At 39.2% G+C, this 12923-nt stretch overlaps 1 protein-coding gene across 4 annotated transcripts in view; it reads left to right on the plus strand.

Moving 5' to 3' along the window:
* DPP4 (dipeptidyl peptidase 4) overlaps nt 1–12923 on the plus strand; it is a 55090-nt gene that overhangs the window by 22726 nt on the left and 19441 nt on the right. For all 4 annotated transcript variants that reach the window (XR_014539841.1, XR_014539842.1, XM_083577254.1 and 1 more), the window contains exons 13-19: nt 2787–2897; nt 2986–3053; nt 4910–4963; nt 6697–6815; nt 7891–7938; nt 9516–9614; nt 12601–12676. Coding sequence is in view for 2 of the 4 variants with exons in the window: in XM_083577254.1 (XP_083433380.1) it covers nt 2787–2897; nt 2986–3053; nt 4910–4963; nt 6697–6815; nt 7891–7938; nt 9516–9614; nt 12601–12676 (575 nt within the window). In the remaining 2 variants the exon portion in view is untranslated. The remainder of the gene's footprint in view (nt 1–2786; nt 2898–2985; nt 3054–4909; nt 4964–6696; nt 6816–7890; nt 7939–9515; nt 9615–12600; nt 12677–12923) is intronic.

The raw sequence follows: 12923 nt of genomic DNA on the forward strand, positions 1-12923 counted from the left end.
TGAAAATGATCTATAGGTGGTACATGACCCCAGTCAAGCTTGCAAAAATTTATCATACGCCCAATAATAAATGTTGGAAATGTAAGGAAACTGAAGGTACTTTCTACCACCTTTGGTGGACGTGCCCAAGGATCAAGGTCTTCTGGGAAATGATTTATAATGAAATGAAAAAAGTGCTTAAATGCACATTCGTGAAGAAACCAGAAGCCTTCCTCCTGGGCATGGTAGGCCAATTGGTGTCAAGGAAAGATAGGACGTTTTTTATGTATGCTACAACAGCAGCAAGAGTACTCTTAGCAAAGTATTGGAAGACACAAGAGCTACCCACACTGGAAGAATGGCAGACCAAGGTGATAGACTACATGGGACTGGCTGAGATGACTGGCAGAATCCATGACCAAGGGAAAGAGACGGTGGAAGAAGATTGGAAGAAATTTAAAGTTTATCTTAAGAACTGTTGTAAAATTAATGAGTGTTAAAATGTCTTGGGTAATGCAAAATAGAATTGCAGTGACAAACAATTGGATATGAGAAAAAAGATTTAAAGAAAGCGTTATAAGTAATTGAAATTAGGGGTTGCTGGAAAGATTTAAAACAGGGATGCAGAAAGGGGAGGTATGGGGAAGTCGTTGAAAGAAGGTTTAAGGAAAAAAGGTTAAAGAAATTATACGTGTTTATATGTTTGTTTGTTTATGTATTGTGTTGTATTGTCTTTAATATGTGTTGAAAAACCAATAAAAAATTTATAAAAAAAAAAGAAATAATGGGAAACGCCAATGAATATTTTCCTTAGAGCAAATAAGGGGAACTTCCAGATGTTGCTGGACTTGATCGGCTCCAGCTGGTAAAGTCAATATTTGGGGATGATGGAAGCTGTCATATGACAGCATTTGATTGGCTGCAGGTTCTGCATCCCTGCCTTAGAGCAATGGATCCAGGTTGCCATGTTATTAAATGCCACTTGCTGCTGTATGTTATTGAATGCCACTTGCTGCTGTATGGATCTGCTTTTGGAACCTAGAAATGCAGCTGCCAACATTCTTTGGAATGTACATAACTTGCTTCTTAGGAGGACTATACTGAATGGTGGTGCTGCATTCTGTTTGTTCAAGTCAGGGCGCTTGATTTTCACTGATCCTGCCTACCTTGTGGACTTCTCTTTACCATATCCTGCTCTGGAGCATCAACTTGTTCCTCAGCAGCAATTTTTCAGAGGGGAGGGGAGGATTCTGGCTTAAGCAGCTTACTAGCAGAGATCAGTGATAACTTGGTTCCCTGACTTGCAAGAATTAAAGTTATTCCTACTGAGGTAAAGACACACTGGATGCAACCTGGAGTGATTATGGATAATAAAATACGTTAGCAAAGGGAAAGTTGTGTTTGCATTGATTTATGAATAGGGTCTTTTTGCTTTCATATTGAAAACAGGATGTTTCGCCATAAAAAAGATCTAGTCATTTTACTGAACTAGCAACGAAACTTGCTGATGTTACTACTTTTAATATTTCATCCATTTGCATTCCTTTTTGTCACAGCACATTATAGACTAATATTTTGTCAATTTTAGCAGTGTGTGTGGACATAAATATTAGGTGCCAATTGTGTAATACAGTTAAATAAGCTCTCTGGTAGATGGGAGTGCACTGTAAAGAAGTAATCACTTGTTTACCAGAACTAAAGCAATTATCTCTAGTAGTTTTTGATAAATGATTCCTTATTAAATAATTTGTGCACACATGAACAATGCTATAGCCAGCAGACACTTTGGGAGCATTGAAATAAATAGAAGTCATAAACAGAGGTATAATTTGCCTGTTCAACTCAATGCAAGACAGTACTATTTATTTGCAATTACTCCCCTGCCAGGACAGCCTCCTTCATCTAGAACACAGCATTTCAATAAGATGATAAATCTAATTGCATAGGGCTCATTATGAAATATCTAGGGATAATATTGCTGCCAAAATAGGTCTTGTTTGAGAGGGTGAAGCCAGATTATAAATCATAACTCACTTAAAATTTTAGCCATGATATATAAATCCGTTTTTGTTCTGTTGACTCTTTAAGACACTAGCTATATTATCCCCCTTGAAGAATGAAAACAGATTCTTCCATCATGAACTGCAAAAACGTTGCAGCATTTGCATTTTCCAGAAATCCTTGATCACTAGTCAATGAAGAATAATAATAATAATTAATAATACTTTTATTATTTATACCCCACCCATCTGGCTAGATTTTCCCAGCCACTCTGGGAGGCTCCCAACAGAACACTAAAAACAGAATAAAACTTCAAACATTAAAAACTTTCCTAAACAGGGCTGCCTTCGGATGTATTCTGAACATCGGATAGTTGTTTATTTCCTTGACATCTGATGGGAGGGCATTGCACAGGGCAGGCGCCACTACCAAGAAGGCCCTCTGCCTGATTCCCTGTAACCTCACTTCTTGCAGTGAGGGAACCAACAGAAGGCCCTCGGAGCTGGACCTCAGTTGAACGATAGGGGTGGAGACGCTCCTTCAGGTATACTGGGCCGAGGCTGTTTAGAGCTTTAAAGGTCAGCACCAACACATTGTGTTCAGAAACGTAGTGGGAACCAATGTAGGTCTTTAATGAAGCTGAATATTTAAAGGATTCCCAAAGCTTATATTATTTAATTTATTTATTTCTCCTTTTCTTAAAAAAAGAAAAGTGACCCAAAGCAACTTACAAAATCATATAAACATTAAAGCCATTTTTTTTAAAAAAAACAACCTTCTTTATCTACTGTTGTTGGTTTCCCCAGTTTCAACCTTCTGAGCCTTACTTTGCACCTGACGGTGATAGCTACTACAAAATCATCAGCAACGCAGACGGCTATAAGCATATCCACCACATTGGTATCAATAGCACAGGGGTAAGTAACAGATACATAAATAAATCATTGTGGATTTAGGTTCTTGTATCATGTAATTCCATTTTTATCTACCCTTTTTATATGTTAGGAAATGAAGCCCATTACATCTGGAAATTGGGAAGTAATCGGCATAGCTGCTTTAACGAATAACTTCATGTGAGTATTCATCAAACTTAGTTTTAAGTTTAGTGGAGAAAGGGAGGGTAATGTTTAAAAAAGCCTATTATGGTTTCTTAGTATCTGCTGTAGAGATGTCTCTTATTTAGAAGCAGAAATCGCCTCTGCATTTATTTATCTGCAACATTTGCATGCAGCCCTATAACAACATTGGCAGTTTCCAATAAAGAAGAAGATAACTACAAATACAAATAGCACATGAAATTATAAAGCTAAAAGCAAAAATGGAACAAAACCCCATGGTACCCCTGAAGTTTACACAAAGATTTAAAAACAGGCCAACATCAGTTATTTTAAAAGGCCTGCATGGAAAGAAAAGTCTTAACCGTTTACTCCTCTGAGTTTAAAACTTCAAATATCAAAACAGTGGTTTTGTCCTGCAAAGTTAGTGAGAAAAGATGAAAAGTTCCTATGAGGAAGGGGTACCAAGTAGTATAAGGATTTTGTGCAAGAATCCCTTTTCTAGCTTGTACCATACTTTTTTAAAAAAAACTTTTTAAAATTCAAAATTAAAACAAAACATATTATCCAGAAACATATCATCCTTATTCCCCACCCCCCATTTTTGCTCCCTCCCACACAAAACCCACCCCCCCCACCCCCCGGCTTCACTCAGTTCCAGTCTTTGATTTCTCTAAGAATGCTGTTTTCTGCATGTTACACAGTTGTATAGATCCTCGAACTATTTAGCTGATTATCATCAATAAAAAGTTTGTGAAAGTTTATTCAAAGCCAGCCAGGAAGTCCAGTTCGCTTTGTTGCATCTTCAAATACTTTGTAAAGGCTTCCCATTCATCTTTAAAGTCACAGTTATCCTTGTCCCATAGCTTATATGTCAATTTTGCCAGTTCTGTATAGTCCATCAATTTAGCCTGTACCATCCAAACTAATTCTGCATGCCCCAGGTCTTCCCATTTGGAAACCAACTCAGGTGCCTAGCAGATTATGTCTGTCAGATAGGCTGAGCGTGGATGTCCCTTGATTTTTTTGTGTCATTTCTAAGCCCTCCAGCCAGATGTAGCTAAAGTGAGGGACATGTTAAATTGACTGCAATTGACTTAAGCGCATTGATTTCAGTGAGGTTTAAGTACCACGAACCTTTATTGAATTTGGAACTTTTGTGTTGAATCAAGTTCATCTAAGCTTAGTATTATGCTGGAACGTGGATCACTGAATGTTACGAAGACCCAATGCTTAACATAGCATTTCTCTCTCTTTTGGAAGTGCCCTATTGGCTCACAGACTCCTTTCTCCATCCACTATTCTTCCTATGCAAAATTGTCCGCCCACCCCAGCTTCCTTTTTTATTTTTTTATTTTTTTAGCATTCACTATCGTTCAACTAGAAAGCTAGAAATAATACAACAGACAAAGCCAATGAAGTGCAGTACTTTTAAAATTCCTAATGTGTTTCACTGATCAGCTTCTGGAGGAATTTGTTCAATACTATTCAGACGTGCATAAAAAAGATAAGTCGAGTTGGACAAATTCCCCTGATGGAGATCAGTGAGTGCTGGAAATTACTTAAGTAAGTCGTGCAGTTTTGTTTTTGTTTTGTCTGCTGCATTCTTTATGGGATCTGGTGCAGTCCTTTCTTTTTTCCAGGTTAGCATTACCTTAGCAATGATAAAAACAAACTTTGCCAATGCAAGTTAGTCTTACACCATTGCTATGGTAAGGTATTATATGTAGGTTGATTTTATAGCTGTCTTTTGTATCTTGTGCATTTGAATAATTTCATATTTTGTGTGTCACCTCAGGCAATTTTTAAAATCGGAATGGTGATTTCACAATTTATTGATCAATCAGTTGGTAACTTGTTTGCTTGTTTCACAGATACTTTATCAGTAATGAATTTGAAAATACGCCAGGAGGAAGACATCTGTATAAGTAAGATTCCACTTCGCCACATTTTTATTGTAACCCAATATGATATTTTTTTTCTTTTAAGACAATATCATATTTTTAGTTTTTAAAAGTTATTTTTAGCATTAAACCAAGATAGCTTGTTTTGTCTTGATATTTTTGAAGCTGTGATAATGATCTGAGAATGTTTTGAAGTTTACTCCATCTGCTCTACAGAACATGATAAGTTAAAGAGCTTGGGATATACACAGAAGGCTGTTAACGACCGAGGCCTGGTAATGCTCAGAATGGGGTATTTTATGATCCTTTGGTCTGGTCAGTCAGTGGGTTTGATCTAGAAATACCCAAAAAGTGGAAGATTTCATGCAACATATACTTGATGCAACCATGGATCTTCAGACTTTATACAAGACTCTGTGCAATATTTTGTGTGAAGCTTTGTTGCACTAATGGAAAGCTTCTGCTGGATTTCAGCCCCCTTTTCTTATGGAACAATCTGACAGTACATCAGAAAAAAGCCCACCCCATCACCTGTGCAAAGAGGCCTTCCACTCACGGAAGAGCACCTCTGAAAACAACCCTATATTTCTGATCGCCAAATAGGGTTTGTCTTTGGAATGTGTTCTGTTATAAATGTAACAGCATATGGTGTCAAGATTTGATGGACTTTGCATAATGGGAAATTGCATGGCTGTTTTTGCTTCGTTTTGCTGGATGTGTAGGATCTGAGTGATGAGGTTTAACACGACACAGTCATAGGTTAGCTAGCTAAATATGTGCTGTAATGAACTGCTAGCGGGTGGGTGCATGGCTATCTTAGAAATCCACATTTTCCATGTAGTAATGGAGCGATCTTCAATGGGAAGAAGGTTGCTGTAGCTCTCAAATGATTCATCAAAGGAATAAAAAGTATGTTTACTGTGATACAGATGGTACAACATGGAGGAACTTGGAACACCATGGAGACGGAAAGTTCTTCATGCAGCTGAAAATAATGTAGCAAAACTTTGAAAGAAAAGCATGCAAAAAGAGATAAGCATGCAAAAACCTGAAATTATTCAATGTGAAAGAAGCCAGCTAGCTTGCAGGGACCCACTCTTTGGCACCAGGAGGCAGTCTCCTTGGGTTTTTTTTTTGGAGGAGGCAGCTCCGTAGGATCAAGGGCTGGGAACCAATCCTGGGAGATCCCCTGACCACCATGGGTGTGAACCTTTCCTGCCCTGGATGTTGGACTTCCGGAAATAAATTCTTGTTCTTTTATGTATCCTTGTGGAGGTGCTGGCCTGGGCTTTCTGTGTTTTGCATAGGTCTTCCTGTGCCTTTGCTGTCTCCTGATTGATAAGCAAGGAGAAGGACAATCTGCTGGCAAGGGAGGAGGCAATTTGCATCTCAATCAAGGCACGGGCAGAAAGGCTTAACCTCCTCAGCACATTTCAGCACTGTGTGTGTGTGTTTGCTGTACCCGCCCCCCCCAAAAAATCAGTAGGTATTGGAAGGGGCATAAAAATTTGCTTTAGGGAACCAGATCCATCCCATGGAGATTAGCCACTCCTGTTATAATGGAACAGTTGTGCTACAGTAGTTAATTCTTACTTTAATATCCAGTTGAAAACAGGACGGGATAGAAAAAAGTGTTGCCAGTTGCGCAACCTTTTAAAATGAAATAGATTTAATCCAAGCCAGTTTGGATGGAGTTCTTCATAATTGTGATTTAATGAAACTAACTTCAGGTTAATCTGTTTTTATCTTTTTTGCAGAATAGCATTAAATGATTTTAAAAAAACATGCATTAGCTGTTATCTAAACAAAGAAAGATGTCAGTATCATTCAGCATCCTTCAGCACAAATGCAAGATACTATACCCTGAATTGCTATGGTGAGTACAGCCTGCCCCATCTGATATAAGTGTGATATAAGTGGGAATTGTAGTCTCAAAACATCTGGAGGGCCGAGTTTGAGGAAGCCTGATTTATATTAATCATAAGAAGAAAAAGCAAATTGGTTGTTCTTTAGCCTTAATAGAAGGAAGAAAAACATTCAGCTAGACATATAGCAACAAAAAAAAAGGACAGAGCTCTTGCACCTGTTTGACAGTAGAACAGACTTCCACGAGAAGTCATAGAATCACAGAATTGTAGAGTTGGAAGGGGTCAAAGGGATCATCTAGTCCAATCCCCTTCAGTGCAGGAATCGTTTGCCCAATGTGGGGCTTCGATCCACAACCATGAGATGAAGAGTCTCATGCTCTACCTACTGATCTGTCTGTGGGCTTGCCTTCCTTGGAGGTTTTCAAGCAGAAGTTGGATGGCCATCTGTCATGTATGATCTAGTTGAGATTCTTGCATTGCAGGGAGATGGGACTAGATTACCCTCAGGGTCCCTTCCAATGCAATGATTCTATGGTTCTATGAATAATTGTGTAGGAGCCTTATCATTTTTTTTTGCATCTGGTTACCCTAGCTCAGTTTTGTTATACTGATAAAATTGTCATGAATTTATTTAACTAGCTGTACAGTGTTACCCCCAACACACACCTCCACACATATTCTCAAAGCAAATGCTGCATATTTCCCAGGATTCAACCTACAACACATTTCGCTGGCTAATGTGTGCACCTTGGCCATCATTTCTTAAAAAGTGCTGAGCGATGAGAAGAGCTACCCAGTGAAGTGTTGTTTCTTCTCCTGCTGCCTAGAATGAAAAAAAAAGAACGAGATACAAATTTTGGGAAGCAGAAAAAAGGCTGAAGAGAAATTGTTGTCTTGAAACTTCAGGCAGCAAGTCCTGGAAAAAGTATTGAGGCAAAGTTTCCCTCACACTCTCTATCTTTCCCCCCAGACTAGGCCCCTGCCTGAACAAAGGGTTTGACTTAAGTTGTGTGCAACTCTCTATTAATGCCTTGATTTAAAAGAATGGAAAATAACTTGAATTTTTAACACTGTTCATAACAGGTCCTGGTGTGCCATCTTTCACCTTGCTCAACAGCAGTACAGATGCAGGTACTTTTCTGATTTTGTTTTAGTCACCTGCAAATGCATAGAAATCTGTGGGTGTTTACCATCTGCTGGTAGAATGAGTTGGGCTGTAATCCTATGCATACTTCTCTTGGGTTAATCAAACATAATGGTCTTGCTTTTGAGGACAGAAGCGGCAAACAAAGTCAGTGGGAGCAGTAACATCGAATTGGAGGCAATCACTGCAGTTGATTAGATATAACAATACAGCAGTAGTGCATAAGAACATGTTCAACGCAGAGCCTGCTTGCATGGTGGGGTAGAGCTGCAATGCTAGCTTCCTGGCCGTGGTGCCATAGCTGCTTACCCCAAACGGAACAGGGGGAGGGATGAGGCAATGTTGAGGCTGAGGCTCTGCAAGCCCACAAGCCCAGTGGCAGAGCCAGCCTGATTCTCCTGCCTGTGTGGCTGCATGCTCCTTGCCTCTCCCTCTCTCCACCCTGGTAGGCAGTGGCAACACCACTGCCAAGAAGCCGGCATTGTAGCTCCACCCCACTGGGCAAGCTGCTTCTATTGACATGGACTCATATTACAACATATGGGGAGCAGGCTCACGTGGTAGTGGGGGAAACAAAACTACTAACAGGGAACCTTTGCAGGGATGGGTGTTGCAGGATGGGTGGGACCAGAGGCAAAAGTGGGTGGAGCAATGGAGGTGACATGCATTCAGCCACACATAAATCAGATGTTTCTGCTCTCTCACAGATCTTTCCATTCTGCATTCAGGCAGGAAATAGTCATCATAACAGCAAAACACACTAGAGGCCAGGCAAAAGCACTTGGAGGACCTGAAGTCCTACAGCACCAGTGAAGTCTGTGGCCTGGGGAGGAGGCATGGCGTAGGGAGAATCCCAGGGGCTGCATAGAGAGCTCCATAGGGGTACATATGGCACCAAGATCTGAGGTTCTCTAGCCCGTGATTTAATCCAATGCATATTGGTTTGGAAGTTTGTTGGGATTTTTTCTCAAGGAGCTCTCATTAGGACTGCATTCTTAGAGGTGTAAATCTAGTGATATAATATGATTTGGGATGGGGTGGGGTCACAGGAGGAAGTGCCCAACTTGGCAACTTTCCTTTTTGATGGCCTATTGGTGGCATAACCAAGAGCCAAGGGTTGGGAAAGGAAACTGGCAGAGTGATAAACCCCTTTTTAGTGTAGCTCATGTGAGGAACTCCTATGCATTTGGGTGCTGGAATGGACTGACTAAATAATATATATCACATACTGGCACAGAGACTAAATCTCTGATAGCAGTTAACAAAGTGAACAGGGAGAAGTGACTGTGGGGAAAATCCCTTTATGTGTGAACTGACCAGCTGGGATGGTTGCCAGTAAGCTTCCTATTTGTGAATCTGTTCCTTAGATCTTGAATGCTCTAGGAATGGGATCATATTGGTAGGAAGGAGTTCAGATTGTTCTTTCTGTTGCTATTTCCTCTGCCCCTGGTTCCGCAGACACACCTTATTGTACTGCTCTCCAGGTTGTAGAACTTTGGATTGTAAAAAGTATTATTTGTCTTTATGTAAACTCATCTCCCATATTCATCTGTTTCGTGTGTAGTTATTAAGTACCTGGAAAACAACACTGAATTTGATAATATGCAGAAGAATGTCCAGATGCCCTCTAAAATACTAAAGAACATCACATTGCATGGAGAAAGTAAGTTACCAGTTGTAACCAGTTGTGGGTTTTTTGTGTTTTTTTACTTCTTCAGTTTTATCATGAAACAGATGTGCATTCAGAATTTTGGAGGTCCTGATTTTGCAATCAGTCACTTTTGCATTTAATGCTCAGTGCTGTTTTCTGAAGAGACGGTGAAGCTGCATTTCCTCATTTGATGTGGAACTAGGGTGGGAGTTTGAATTTAAAGCCAAATCTGTCAAATTTGTACTTTCTGAAGCAATATGAGAACCAAAACAGCCTTCCTTTGAAATTTGCACTTATCTGAACTTTGTGGTGAAGTCCTTCAACATTTACAAAAGTGCATATATTACGGTTGCATAAAAATGAATACGTTAGTGAAAACAACATAAAGACGTACATTATATTAACAACATTTGCTTGCAAAAATGTGTACGTTACTCAAAACTGCATACAAAAATGTGTTGATTAGGAAAAATTCACAGTAAAATGTATGCTCAACTTTACCTTATCCTTCTTTATCTTACTGCTACCACCTCTGCAGGGTAGAAGCTAATGGGTAAGATAAATTTCTTTGGTTTCCTACACAGGTCCAGACATTTGAGCTCAGCATGTTTTCAGTTACAGTAACTTTCCAGTAGAAAGATAGCCAAGGATCCTATTTAGAGAAAAAACGTTGCTCTCTCCTAGATTTCAGACCACATAAAATTACTACAAAGGAGCATTTCTATGTTTCTGAACAAATAAATTGTTCTGCATTGCAAATGACTATTTTTATTTCCTTTGCTTAAAAAAAGGGGGGAGGTGACTGTTTCATCTGTCTTTATAACTGCTCCAACTATCCCACACACTCTAAAAATGCAGAGTTCAATTACATCTTGGCTATATAAAACAAAAAACTCTTATATCTTGAGTATATTTCCCCATACCCCCACCTCCACTGAAATCGCTTTAAAAAGTATTGTTTTTAATTTATACCAGAATTTATATCCTGCTATCACCTCCAGAAGGAGTCACACAGTGATGCTAACAAAACGTAAAACAATGTTAAAAATAAAAACAACAGTAATCCCATCGTTTTAAGCAATTACCTCAAACAACCCAGGAATAAAAGCATTTTTAAAAAGGAGGGACCTTGAAGGGCAAAGCTGACAACAAATAAATTTATCAGCAGCCCAGTGCTGAATGGAAGTTTTTAGGTTGTTTTTGATGGCAATCCTACATCTACCAAGCCAAGCACATGACATTTGTCCAATCAAGGTGTATTTTGGTCACGTCTGAGCATACTAGGAATTTGTAAATGGCTTTGGCCTAGTATACCTGAAGGAGCATCTCTACCCCCATTGTTCAGCCTGGACACTGAGGTCCAGCTCTGAGGGCCTTCTGGCGGTTCCCTCATTGCTAGAAGCGAGGTTACAGGGAACCAGAGAGAGGGCCTTCTCGGTAGTGGCGCCCGCCCTGTGGAACGACCTCCCATGAGATGTCAAGGAGATAAACAACTATCTGACTTTTAGAAGACATCTGAAGTCAGCCCTGTTTAGGGAAGTTTTAAATGTTTGAAGTTTTATTCTGTTTTTAATGTTCTGTTGAAAGCCACCCAGAGTGGCTGGGGAAACCCAGCCAGATGGGCGGGGTATAATTAATATATTATTATTATTATTATTATTATTATTATTATTATTATTATTATTACAATGCTTTTCAAGTTGTTATATCACCTAAGCATAACTTGAAGCTTATCTTCTTGTTACATGCCCAGTCATGATTTTCCAGGGTGGGAATGGGTTTGTGTTGTGACAGACAAAAACTCTCTCCATACAAACAGTCTCTTAGTCTGCACATGATCCCTTTCTGCAACACCCATGCATAGTATCAATTCAGTAGCTTGCACAACTCCCCTCCCCCAAATTGAATTCAGTAAATTTACTTCAGAGTAGACATGGGTAGGACTGCAGCTTTAATATTCTTTTTGGGGTTTTAAAAATCAGGTTATTGTTTTTGGTTTATATGTTGTGGTCTTGTTTGTGAACCACCATGAGACCTCCGGGTATAGGGCGGTGTATAAATTTAATAAATAATAATAATAATAATAATAATGCTATTTAAAATATTTGTTAAATCAAACGGCACCTACTTCAAATGTTCTATTGAACATGTCCTGGGCTGTGATAGGTTTCCTTTCCCAATACAGTAAAATTCCAACCTTTTTCATAAGAAGGAAGAGTAATGCCAAAGACATCTACGCCTATGAAGATTATGCTACTTTTTCATTTTGGAAAATTTCAGACTTTCTATGGTCTGAGGAAAGATGCTAATGATTGCATAATTGTGTTGTGTAGCTGTCCCATAAAAATGTAGGTGAATTAATTACCCTTGATAACTTATTCTATATTGAAGACATTTCCATGCATGGAAATGGCTCTAATGATGAGGTTGCAGAATCTGTGGGCAGTATTACTTTTACGTAGAGTTGACCCACTGAAGTTAAGGAACCTGACTTAGTCATGTTCAATACCACCCTGTGTGTTTACCGGTACCAAAGCATTGGTATAACATATCTTGGGTCAGTTTGACCTGTGTTACAGTTCTTGGAAGTATAAAAATATGAGAAGGCTAGATTTTTCTCATTGTCCCAATAGCCTTGTCAGGATTTTTAGGGATAGGGCTTTCACATAACTTTTGATGGATGTCCCTGTTTTAGAATGAAATACAAGTGAAGAACAGTGCTGTAGTAGTTTAGAACACTCTGATTCCCCTCCAGCAGAAGAAATGTTAGGGAATTGTCACACAAAATTGGAAACTCACTGCCAAATTAATAGTTTGTTCACTCTGTAGTATTTAAGTACAAGTATGCTTTGCCCAAATGCTTATATCTAAGAATGTAGGCTTTTGCTTCAAGCCAGAATTGGAACTCACTCTAAACAAGAGTCCACTCTTTTATATGAGTGTATCTTTCAGTTATTAGTTACTTGCCTCAGTGAAATGTTTTCATTCCTGTTTTCAGCATTCTGGTATCAGATGATCTTACCTCCTCACTTTGATTCGTCTTCATCAAAGAAATATCCTCTGCTTATTGATGTGTAAGTTGAAATACTTGACCATATTATACTTTATTACTTGTCCAACTGGGTTCTGTATGAAGGTGAAACGAAACAGCAAATGTAATTGTCCTTATGATCATCAGCTTGACTTGATATGGTTCAGGGAGGTGAGGAGCCATTTAGTCAGGCCAGTGGAGTTGTTCTTGCTGCTGCCACTAGGTGAGATGGCTAATAAAAAGGTAAAGGACCCCGGACCATTAGGTCCAGTCGTGACCAACTCTGGGGT

Source organism: Podarcis filfolensis (genome assembly GCF_964270895.1).
Source record: "Podarcis filfolensis genome assembly, chromosome: 1".
NCBI classification, from domain to species: Eukaryota; Metazoa; Chordata; class Lepidosauria; order Squamata; family Lacertidae; genus Podarcis; species Podarcis filfolensis.